The sequence below is a fragment of the Carex rostrata genome, chromosome 28 (assembly GCF_964058835.1).
Source record: "Carex rostrata chromosome 28, lpCarRost1.2, whole genome shotgun sequence".
Classification (NCBI taxonomy): Eukaryota; Viridiplantae; Streptophyta; class Magnoliopsida; order Poales; family Cyperaceae; genus Carex; species Carex rostrata.
In genome coordinates, this window is record NC_135945.1 from 6,777,996 (window position 1) to 6,790,538 (window position 12,543).

The following is a 12,543-nucleotide window of genomic DNA, read 5'->3' on the forward strand; positions in this document are numbered from 1 at the left end:
CTAACTTGTCACATACATTTTTTTTTTCCAGTAGCTGGTAACAAACTCTCTTGCAGTACTCTCCATTTCAAATAGAATGGAGAGAATTCTCCAGGCAATAAATTGACATTAGTATCAGACCCGGTCCAAGTCAATTGAGAAGCGTTGATTTTATGTACTACTTACATCAACTTCGGCATGATCGAAGCAGTGTACCGAAACCATATCCTCTGAGGTAAAACAATATTTCTCCTTGGATTACAACCGTCCGATCAGATTCCAGATCAATTCAATCCGTGATAGAACGTGCAGAGCCACTTTAACAGTCGTGCAGATTTTGATTGGACGGTCCATATCCAAACATAAATATTATGTTACCTTAGATAATTTATCTAAGAAATTCGCACTGTACCTATCTATATATTCTCATGACCAATTAATTAATCCAAATTACAACATCACTATCTACAAATTATTGATTATTGTTATTTTTTTCAATTATGAGTTATATTACGCGGTTTGTGGGGTTCAAGGCAATTTCCGGTTGCATCATGTAATTTCTTCTGGTAATTTAGTTCAATGTATTAGCTTTAAGAGACAAACAAGTGGGCCAGCTGATAATGATCGCACAAGAAAAATTGTCAAATAAATAGATATTTATGAAATATAGATAGATTTTTTTAATAATATATTGAAATATTCTAGTTCCACATGATGATGTGAAACCTCTGAAAGACACATAATCAAAGACTTTTGAATAGAGAACGAAGACCATAAGTTCCTGTTTAGCGCAGTTACTGTGTGCGTGGAAAGAAAAAAAATTCAGTTCTCAATTTTTTTTCCACGCGCACAGTAATAAATAGTTTAATTTGATTCATATCTCAAGTCTGTTTCCAATCTCATGGGTCCGCCCAACAATACCTAAAATAATTAAGCTAATTTTAAAGGACGGAAATCAATAGGTATTATTATTTTTTTGATGGTTGGCGAGAACACCAATAAATATATTAATAATAAAAAAATTTATTTACAAAAGTTCCTATATCTATCTCAAATTACAATTCATACTTTATATACAGTTGCTAAACTCCATGACAAAAAATTAGCAATCAAAGACTGGGACTTCCTCCTCAACAAATTATCCCACAAATTTCAAAGCTGAAAAAGCCAGCTTCTTTCCATTGGAGGCAGATTGACCCTGCTTAATTCTGCTCTTTCCTCTGTCCTTCTCTATGAATTGTCTCTTTTCAAAGTTCCCTCCATAGTACTAGATAGAATTGATAGACTTAGGAGATAGTTCTTATGACAAGGCTATGGATTTAACAAGAAAAAATGTGCTATGATTAATTGGTCCACTATTTGCATGCCCAAAAAACAAAGAGGTTTGGGAATTCTTAACTTAGACCATATGAACATTGCTCTACTTACAAAATAGCTGTGGAAGCTTAAAAATCCTTCCTACCAAGGACTTTGGAAAACCTCTCTCATCATCAATTACTCTGTCTACCACCTCCCTCCCTCTCATTTCTGGGATAGTATCATGTCCCTCCAACAATTATTAGACTGCAGTCTCACCATCACTCCTCACTAGTTGAAAAAATAACATCAGGATCGGTTATATACCCATATTAGTATTGAAATACAACCGATCCTGACCAGGGCATTACAGATACAAAAATTAATCTGGATCGGTTAATCAACCGATCCTAAAAGTTAGTCTCTGGATCAGTTGTTGTAAAGAACCGATCCAGATACTAACATTTACGATCGGTTCTACAGTAGAACCGATCCAGATAACTAATTATCTGGATCAGTTATCTGGATCGGTTCTACGGTAGAACCGATCTTGATGTATATTTTTAATTAATTTTTTTTTAAATTCAGAAAACAACTATCAGGATCGGTCCTTATGTAAAAACCGATCCTGATAGTTGTTTTGTCTTTTTTTTATAAAAAAATGCTATCTGGGTCGATTTCTTAGCTAAGAACCGATCCTGATGCTTTATTGAATTTTAAAAAAATATTTTTTATTAAATGGCCAGCTTCCATATTTATTTAGCTGGCCAACATGCTAATTTATCACAATCCTAAATTATCAATAAAACACATCCTAAATTAATTATCAATAAAACACATTCTAAATTAATTATATATCATACACATCCTAAATTATTACAAAAATTCATGTTCATGCAAATTCGGATAAAACACCCTAAATTGTTGTACTTCTTCTCGGCTTTATCTCTTTCAGCAAAATTTGGACCCACATTTGACAAAAGTCGGCCAAGCGTTGTACCGTATATTTAGCGGGAATATCATGCATTTTTAGAATTTAGAAGAGCATATATATACAATTAAATTGTGTATTTTATTATATTTGAAGCAACAATGCTTATTTTTGAAAAATTTATAAATGCATATATACCTTTAATTGCGGAAAAACATCGAGGAATTCCTTTATTATGTCTTGCATGAGCAACATGGTATAATATGCACATTCCCAACCGGCTAGTTGTTGTGGACACTATATAACAAGTTTCAAAAAAATAAAATGTTTGTACTACGAGCATACAAATGGCTTGTATGTATATTCACAAATGTGTGCATCTAGGTCATTATAATCATATCGCAATAGAAACTATTACCTTGCAATCGTTACGAACCGTTAAAGAAGTACCCATTTCCCTCATGAAGACGCTGTTGAAATATGAAGACATTGGACAATCAGTACTTACGAGACATATTTAAAATGATAATATAATAATAAAATCATTAGTATTCTAAACAAACGTAAAATTTAGGAAGGCACTTACTCCTCGATAGCAGCAGTGATCATTAGCATTCTTTTACACTTCTTATCGGAATCGTACACGTACAATGCACGTTCTTTTGGCATAAGCACGGCCAATATCCAATTATTTCTGCATGTTAGGTTTGTAGCATGCCATATTATTCAATTTATATGAATTGAAAGAAATATAATAAAATTAGAATATATATATATATATATATATATAACACTAACATCTGATGGTAAGATATGAAGATCAATCTCTTGTCCCGATTTTCTCGGAGTGCTTTCCCTATGTATTGAAGAACACGTCCTCGGTCATCATTCAACATGTTGGCATTCGTTTGATTAGGGTCCATGAAACCAACCTGCTCATCGGAATATTCCTCCTTGAGATATTTGTGCCAATACCTACAAAATAAAGACATAAATGTGATCTCAATTTTGTGAAATTTGAATTACAAGTACTAAAATTCTACAATTATTACGAATATTAACTCACAACATCCAGATCTGAACAACTGGTACAGTGAGCCACTCCCGTGGTGTAAGCAAGGCCGCATAATCATCTGCATAGACGCATATGGAGTCATCTGAACATAAAAGATCAACCGGCGAATCGATTTCGATTGGACTGCCATCTAGCTCCAAAAACCGATCACGAAGCTGCTTGAATGTCCGTCCCATCTTGCCAAAATTGATACCATCAAATGCCTTGCAGTGACTCGTTGCTTTCGGACCTCCAGGAACGTCTAATTCTTTGCCATATCCAACACTTATATCCTTGCTTGAATCCACGACGGATTAAATGGTTCCTTACTTGGTTCGGGTTGCAAAATTTTTGACCATTGTTACAATCACGACAATGACACGACATCAGTGTACTCCCCTTATTCGTCATATCTTCCATAGCAACTATGATAAATTCCTCGACACCTATCATATATTCATCAGATAGACGTGATGCTTCGTACATCCAAATGCGGTCCATCTGCAATTATAATAAAACACAATTAATAAAGAACAAGGTTGGGGGTACTCAATTCTGTTCACAATATATAGGGCTTACATGGGGCCGGGTTACCATCTTATCCCACTCTTTGAATACTTTGTCTCAGTAGTGACCACATGTTAGTCGTGTTTTAGCATTTAAGAAAATTTCGACAGCATTTCCCCTTAGTTCCCCGAGTATTCAGGGAACTAATAAGAAGAAATGCTGTCGAAATTTTCTTAAATGCTAAAACACGACTAACATGTGGCCACATCCTAAATGAGACAAAGTATTCAAAGAGCGGTCCCAAAATGGGGACTATTCAAAATTAATCCCTAATGGATTAATTTTGAACGGGTATCATGACCTAAAAACATTAATCAGGCGGTTGTAGTTCATAAGACAATACTTTAGCTACATACTTAATATAAATACATTTACTCTAACTACATACTTAATATAAATACATTTACTCTAGCTATCAAAATACACATTCATGCACAAAACTAATTAAACATGAGTTTTATGTTGTACTTACAACTTTTTTAGATGCCATACCGAGTGAGATGAAGATCGCTGCACCAAATCTCTCAATAATAGCCAAACTACAAAATTAAACCATCGGAACCAAAATAAGGGATGTATATATATATATAACATATATATGATGCATGCTAGGGTATATATGGGTATATATCAAAAGCTCATATATAGCATGCATGTGCAAATATAGTTATATCAAAAGTTCATATATAGCATGAATGTGCTCATCTTCACATATAAAGAAAAGCTTGAAATATAAAATATATTAAAACCTAAAAGAGAGATTAGGGTTTATAAAATGAGCCGAATAGAGCCTAAATGGTGCTATATCTAACATCAAACTTGAGAAAAGAGATGATCAATCAATTAATGAACCTGAGAAAATGAAGAGTGAGATAGATGATCAATGCCCAGTAAGATAGCTGCTGCGCCAAGAAATGGAGGCGAGGTATGAGGAGGAAAGAAAAATGATTCTATGAAGAATCAGACTTTGGAAAAAGCTAAATATGCACTATCAGGATTGGTTCTTATCTAAGAACCGATCCTGATAGTATCTGGATCGGTTCTAAGCTAAGAACCGATCCTAATTATCAAGTATGAGGATCGGTTCTTAGCTTAGAACCGATCCTGATACTATCTGGATTGGTTTTAAACTAAGAATCGATCCAATTAGTTCATATGTTGTGCTTTCATTAGCTTTTAGTATCGGTTTTATTAATAAACCCGATCCAGATAGGTATTAGTATCGGTTGGTTCGTAGAGCCGATCCAAATAGGCCGATCCTGATTCCAGTTTTTCCACTAGTGCCTGGTTTGTCTACCAATGTTAGATTTTGGCATGATGTCTGGTTTGGGTCTTGTCCTCTCTCCCTGTATTACCATTACCTATTCCAAGTCTGTTCCAACCCTAAGGTAGGCCTCCAAGAAGTCCTTCTCACTAAAGGTTAGGTGCTACATTTTATAAGATCCCTCACTGGAATTGATGTCAGAGATTGGGAGGAGCTCCTCATCATCATCCGCAACTTCTCCCCCACTCAACCCCATGACACTCTTCATTGGACAAGGGAGTCTCACCAGAACTTTACTGTTAAATCATTGTACAATTTCCTTACATTTAGAGGGGTCCAACCAGACAATTGTATGGTATGGTGGAATACCAAACTACCCGCAAAAATAAAAAAAATTCATGTGGCTTTTGACCCAAAACAGAATCCTAACTAAGGACAATTTGATTGACAAAGGTTGGATAGGTTCTACTCTATGTCATTTTTGCCATTTGGAAGAAACAATAGACTATCTTTTCATTCAATGTCCCTTTGTCAGACAAATTTGGTTCTGGTTAGGGGACTATCAAGAGTTTTTTATTAACTGTAATTCCATTGAGGATATCATGCATTTTGCTGTTGCTCTCCCTTCTAGGTAAATACACTCCTTTTTAGTCACATTTGGGGCTCTAGCTTGGTGTATCTGGAAACAAAGAAATCTGATTTGTTTTGAACATAAACCTTGCTCTACTGGTAAAACTATTATTCTCTCTATTATGACAACAATGCTCTATTGGACAGGTCTGGCTGCAGAAGATGCTGAGCTGAATAGATGGATGCCCCAGGACACCAACCTCATTCCTGTACAAGTGGCTCCTCCTACCCAAGTGCTCCAGCTGAATATAAAGTAATCAGTGCTACTATCATAGCATATAACTTCAAAAACATATAACTTCAAAAACATTACCTCTTTTTATTCTAGTACTAGATTACTCTTACTACATTTTGTTCTCTCTCTGTTTGAGATGCTGGTTATCACTATAGTTTCTTTTGGGGAATGTTTACCCCCTTAATCTCTGTCGTTTCTTTGAGCAAGTAGTCTGTAATATTATCAGTTTCGTAATGAAACAGACTCCTCAGCCTTTTTATCAAAAAAAAAATACAGTTGCTAAACTTGGTCCCACCACTGTCCTATCTCTAATGCCGCGGCATTTACTAGGAAGTGTACCATTCATTGTTTGTTAGAGAAAACTCTTCTATTCCGGTCCCGCCAAAGTGCCCATGCGCCGACTGCCCAAACAATAGACCATCGCACTTTTTCATGCAGCGGAAGGTTGCATAGCCCCTTAATCCAGATGTCTCGAATTCCTTCCCCTCGTATTGCCATATTGTGTTGGGCTAAGAGCCCTCTCCAAAATCTTTGCGCATAAATACAATCCCACATGATGTGATCGCGTGTTTCCGTCAGGCTTATAATCATTAGTTCATTACCATTTATGGAAATAACGCTCCTGTATTATACAATATGTAAAATTAACTCTAGTTCTCCTTTTAATAAAATCATAGTAGGTATACATTTTTTATTAAGAGTATATGTGGGATGAGATTATAATTTTACAATTTTCTGAATAAAATATAATATAGAAGAATATTTTTTAATTTTATTTTTTAGTGAGAGGCAAGTATTTTCCTCGACTCTGTGTAGCTCCTTCACTATAAAATATGCAAACCGTCTGTCGTATTTTTTTTTTTCTGTATATGTTTAATCTTAATTAAGAAAAAAAATTGATGCAACTTTTAACAGTAAAATACATGTGTGTACAAATAATTTTGGATATACATGTAGAATTATTTCTAAATAAAATATTAGGCCCTTTCAGCTGAAATGCAAAAAGATTTAATGAGGTCGGATCACAAAGGAAGGGACTAGGGAGCATATATAGTGATAAATAGAGGTCAAGGGTTATGTTGGTTCAAAGCAAATGAAAACGCAGTGGGTTAAGAATTCGTATACCCTGAGATATCTCAAAATTTGTGTGACTTTATGGAAAATCCCAACCGTTTAAATACGTTATGCACGAATCTCAAAGCACTAATACTTACCCCCATACATCACCCCCAAATAGGCACCGAACACGTTAGTCACGCAAAAGTTGAGAGATCTCAGAGGATACTCACTCGTGGGTTAACAGGTTTACATCATCAATGTAACATCCAATACCACTACGGAAACCAATAAATTTCTTCAAGGTCTCTTTTTTCTCTCTCATAGGTGGATTTATCTTATAGCTGAAATGAAACTTCATTATTGACAAGAAAGCAACGTGATGAAGCCCATGGGCCTGAAGCCCATGATTGGTTTTGCTGTAAATGAAAGCACCCGGGAATTATGTCGCAGTAGCAACACCACCTCGGTCGACTTAATGCACGTAAGGTGTTCGACCGTTTGCTCTAGTCTCTCAACGATCCTCATTCCTATGTAACTAACTTCTGAGCCACGCCTTCTTCTCGACTTGGCCAACTTTACGCTCCAGTACCCGGGAATTATATCAAAGGAGACACACCACCTACGTCAACTTAATGCACGCAAGGTGTTCGACTGTTTGCTCCAATCTCTCAACGAACCTGGTCCATATGTAACCTATTAATGCCATGCCTCCTTCTCGACTTGGCCAACTGTAGGCTCCAGCACCAAGATCTGGTTTGATGCGAACTGAATTGCACTATGCACGTGAGGTGCTTCCAAACTATTCAATTAAGGGACTCATTCCATTGTGGCTCCATACCAAGCTGTCGGCTTGTAAATCTTAATAGAAAAATGCATAGTCTATAAGGTGTAGTTTCCCTACACCTTATATTGTTCATGTCGTATAGTATCAAAGAAAGTGTGAAAAATGAATAGACATGCCCGGTACGTTAATACGAAAAAGATATGAAAAACAGAAGCAAATGCTCTGCATACTGCTGAAACTAATACTTTCTCCCTACAAACCTTAGTAACTTAATTCTAAACCTAACCTTATGTGATCCTAATGAATTTAGACTACAAACCTAAGTAACTTACCAAACTAATACTTTCTCCCTACACAAACACACTAGATGCTCCAGAAGAATTGCTCGTCTCATCAGCTGCTTCATAAAAGAACTTCCAAATTTTATGCAGTGAAGTTCTCCAGGTATTGTTTGCTACAATGTGCCTCAACTCATCCTTATTTTGGATGTAAAACATGATAAGAAAAATGATGCAACACAGGCCCGATATAGCACCAGTTATACAAAATAGGCCTTCAAAATTGTCCAAACCGATTTTTTTTGGTGAGAATGAGCTGTCTCGAGATGAGCAAGTATTCTGGTTTTGGTCAAACCATTTTTGTTGTATAGAAGTGCTCTGGCCAGTCTCTGTTATTTTCAGTATTGCTTTTGAGAGATCAGTAGCCAGCATTGAACCTTTCGGAAAGGCCTAATAATTAAATGCAAACATTTTGGTAAAGGTAAGAGTCAGAAAAATTATGCATGATTATATGATATGTTAGATGCACACTGAATTGTTTTCTGACAACAAAAACAAAGGAGGAAAGTGTCATCTATCCAACCAATCTTTCCTTTTATACCCATAAGATAATTATTGCTGACAAGTATGAATTCTTGCTGTACCAGATATGTTTCTTTACCAGTAAGTTACATTTATAACCATAAGATATGTTTCTTTACCAGTAAGTTACATTTATAACCATAAGATATGTTTCTTTACCAATATCTGCAAATGTACATACCATCCATGAATGAAGCCCATACAGTATTCAATTAATAATTATACCTGGAGGTACACTGCAGTTTTCCAATTAATTTTATCGGTTTTTCATTGACTTGACTGACATTTAGGATGCTTTTCAGTTTTATTTGGTTCTATGATCAATTTCCATTGTGTTGGCCCAAAATCAGAGGAGGGTTACTGCTACATAGCTTAACCAGTATATAAGGCCAGCATGAAAGTCCCAATTTAATACAGTAATATGCAAGGAGTTTTTATATAAAGAGACAGACTCACAAATCCAAACCCGGCTGCCTTGTAAATCTCGCTTGACATTTCATAGCCATCACAATGGTCATTTATAAACACCTCAATGTATGGAGTCTCATCTACAATGGCAGCAACACGGCCACATGACAATGCTTCGACATACTCCTGGGGCGATTTTAATGGCAGGAGCCTCAACTTATCAAACCCCAACTTCAGTAAATTATCCTTTACAAACGAATGTTGCAGATATCCCACACTAGCTGCACTATTTTTGAGGTCATTGATATCAGAGACAGATGGTTTGAGTTGTTTCACCGTTAACATCGAGCTCAAGTTGGCAGTGTAGCTGCTTGTCAAGATGAAAACAACGAACAACCACAATGAAGGTAACTCTTGAGAAGTTGCTCACTATCCTCTCCGCTATGTTATACAAGGCAAAAACAAAACAAAAAAACAAAAATTAGAGACCAGGGGCAGACCCAAAAAGTTTCAGGGGTAGGCAATTATCGAACCCTGGATTTTGAATAATAATTTTGGTCCATTCATTTCTGGGCTATTGCCTACCCCCGATGAACAAGTTTGTAATTAAAGAGGTTTATTAAAAAAATCAAGAGGCAATTATACATGAAGTACCACAAGACAAGAAATTAAAATTCACTAATGGGATGGTATAGAGTGGATCCGAATTGAACACTCTTGTATTTCATTGCTTCCATATCATTCAACATGCACATCCGAATTGAATACCCTACATGAAGTTATTTCTTGAAAAAAATTGCAAGTCATATACCATGGTTGGACCAATTTACAAGACAGCAGGCTTTGGATTTGTAAGTTTAACATTAATTATGTATTTTCCTATGCTATAAACTAATTGCACGAACATGCTTACACAAGAAAAAAGTTATCCAAAGATGACAACAACCTGTAGCAAATCAAAGAAAGAATCCTTGATATTTAATAAGCATCGCATTGTGGCTCAACAGATAAAAACCAAGAGTCAGTATTCTTCAACACCATAATCTTTAATTACCAATAGGGAAGAACTAAAGCCAAGAGTTGTTATACCATCCATGTTCAATTTGTTTGTTAATCCTCATAGCAAGTATGGATACCATATTTACCTTCCCGGTCTCCAATTGATGGACAGGCTTTCACCAAGGGTTCTCCACTAGTTGCCGACATTTCAAGTGCAATCCTCAACATAACGGGTGGAGATGACATACTGCAAATTGAGAAGAAATGGATAGGAGACTCAAACTGCGAGAATAGTGGCAGCATCACCGTGGAGTCAAACAGCCTGAACTTTCTCAACTTCGGGGGGCTTTTTCTCATCACAGGAGTTGTTTCCACAATATGTCTACTAATATATGCAACCATGTCATTCTGTAAAAATCGGCAAATCAAGATTAACATAATGAGCCCTGAAACAAGCACTGACGAGAAAATTGATATTGAAGCCTTACCCACCATGAACCAAGAGGAAGACCAAGTCAGTGATGCTGTCGCTATATCACCTGCTGAAAGTGACACCAACACTTCAACAACGAATGCCAACATGATATCATCATCTGAATCTTTAATATAGTACATTTTTACAGGTTGCATCAACAGAGCACAAGCAACTATGTTAATTAACAGAAGATTCAAACATTTTCTTTTGTAGTTGGTGATAGTTGACATGAAATGAGTATAGCAGAAGTAATCCGGTAGCTAGTTAGCTAGTATGTTCTAATGTAATATATATGTGAACTGAGATTTTCAGATGTAAACTTCTCTTTAGTCAGCCTATAGAATCTATATACAGTTGTTCAACTTTAATTCTCTTTAAACTCAGATAATCAAAGAAGTCACAAAGTTTACTAGTCATTTGCTTTCCTCCTATAATGCCCCCCTCATTGTCATGATGAAAAAATGTTTTGCCTCAGTGTCCCAGGATGGCAGGATAAACAAGCAAAGCACATCCCAACACCATCCAACTGTGCAAAGGTGACTGTTACTGGTCAATAAAGCAGACTAATACAGAGTCTAGTTTCTTCAAGTGGAAGAGAGATTAGAGGTATAGCAACATAATGAGATGCCCCATGACCAATTTGCATGCATTCTTCAAGTGGAAGAGAGATTACGGGACAATAACTGAATTGCGGCAGAGATCCCTTTGTATTCAGCCCCAACAAAATATTGTGATTCTACAATGTTTGTAGATACAAATGCTGACACTGAAATGGATATAAATTGTCAGTGACAAGTGTATGATTCGCACTTAGGACCTGATAATATGTCAAGCAACTGATGGAAGTACAAATAAAAGAAAAAAAAACAATAATGCACAACAGCTAATTGTTCTATTTACTCGTCTCTTGATGCCAAAAAAACATACCTGGTTGGTTGAAAAATCAGAGCATCCTTTGTTTCTTCATCAATTTTATCGTCACTGTGAGGTGAGCTTGCATGCTCTGACGAACTGACCTTATATCTGGGTTAGAACCACTTTGTAGCCTCTAAAAGACTAAAACTCTTTGAAAGAGTAATAAAGCAGTTGATTGTCCTGAAATAAAATGAAATAAGAACTTGAAGATTGAAGTTGACATGGAACGGTTCTGAAATCCTAGCTGGGCAAAGCACCAAAGCTTGCTTAATTGTACATATGAGGGTAGTGATGAGGTTGAATTGGGTTAAGTTGAGTTTAATTGAACAGCTCAATTTTGGTTTATCATCACATTTTTGGGAACTTCTTTCACCGAATTTTGCAGATTACCTAATTGCAAAAATTGCATAAGTTTACTATAAGTATGTCAAATTACTGACATAGCAACAAATGGCTCTTTTTACAAAAAAAAAAAGTGCCCTAAAGTAAGAAATCATAAAGAAAATTTACACAAAAATCCCAATTAGAGCAACAAAAAGGAACTTTGGAAGTACCTTAAATCTATACTGTCTGAGCCCAGATGCAGCACAACTCTCAGAGATGCAGCCCCTTCTCCAATGAAGCCTCCAGAGATGCCTCTAGCTCGATAATCCTAGTCACCAATCTCTTTTATTTTGTCGCATTGTGATTTGTGAGTTACTTGATAGAGAGAGAATTCGTTGTAGCGGAGAGTGCGAAATCTGCAGAGGTGAGTGTGGTGGTTACGATCTCCACCTCGCTCGTGCCCCAAGTTCCAAGACAGCGGAGGCGGAGAGCCGGAGACGAGAGAACAGAAGCGTCCGCCAGGGAAGATCCTATTGGAGAAAAATTCGTAATGGGCTTGTAGGAACTATACAGTTTCTCCCCATACATGCAAGGCCCATGGGCTTCCAAATCCTTTTGGAGAACAATCGTACTAACTTCATTTGTCCTTTTTTGTGTTTACAAGGCCCGTAGGATAAAACTCACCTCCTCCTATCCACCTACTCACCTCCACTACAGTCTACAGAGGTTCGCTCTCTATCAAGTAACTCGAAAGTCGAATCCG

General features: G+C 36.5%; 2 protein-coding genes and 2 long non-coding RNA genes across 5 annotated transcripts in view; 1 reads left to right on the forward strand and 3 right to left on the reverse strand.

Moving 5' to 3' along the window:
* Positions 1-12,543, reverse strand: part of LOC144545784 (glutamate receptor 2.8-like) — a 38,500-nt gene that overhangs the window by 18,106 nt on the left and 7,851 nt on the right. The window lies entirely within an intron of this gene.
* On the reverse strand, positions 2,436-2,874 carry LOC144545923 (uncharacterized). Its single transcript, XR_013508631.1, has 3 exons — positions 2,793-2,874; positions 2,625-2,676; positions 2,436-2,503 (listed from the first exon to the last, which is right to left on the reverse strand). It is a non-coding gene; the product is annotated as an uncharacterized LOC144545923 (long non-coding RNA).
* LOC144545788 (uncharacterized) lies at positions 9,375-11,856 on the reverse strand. 2 transcript variants are annotated; one of them, XM_078294358.1, is made up of 4 exons: positions 11,469-11,856; positions 10,559-10,665; positions 10,213-10,474; positions 9,375-9,508 (listed from the first exon to the last, which is right to left on the reverse strand). In XM_078294358.1, exons 2-4 carry the CDS (start codon positions 10,646-10,648, stop codon positions 9,375-9,377), a joined length of 486 nt encoding a protein of 161 aa, XP_078150484.1. In that variant the 5' UTR covers positions 10,649-10,665; positions 11,469-11,856. The 2 variants fall into 2 exon arrangements, with proteins under 2 accessions (XP_078150484.1, XP_078150483.1); XM_078294357.1 differs by lacking the exon at positions 11,469-11,856 and having other exon boundaries at positions 10,559-10,771.
* LOC144545795 (uncharacterized) lies at positions 9,504-10,909 on the forward strand. Its single transcript, XR_013508587.1, has 2 exons — positions 9,504-9,918; positions 10,239-10,909. It is a non-coding gene; the product is annotated as an uncharacterized LOC144545795 (long non-coding RNA).

Bases quoted from the DNA above. Each gene is read 5' to 3' on its own strand.
- LOC144545788 (XM_078294357.1), bottom strand. From the start codon at position 10,771: ATGTCAACTATCACCAACTACAAAAGAAAATGTTTGAATCTTCTGTTA. The intron at 10,475-10,558 runs GTGGGTAAGGCT...CGATTTTTACAG, and splicing joins GGTCTTCCTCTTGGTTCATG to AATGACATGGTTGCATATAT. The intron at 9,509-10,212 runs GTAAATATGGTA...TGTATAACATAG, and splicing joins ATCAATTGGAGACCGGGAAG to CGGAGAGGATAGTGAGCAAC.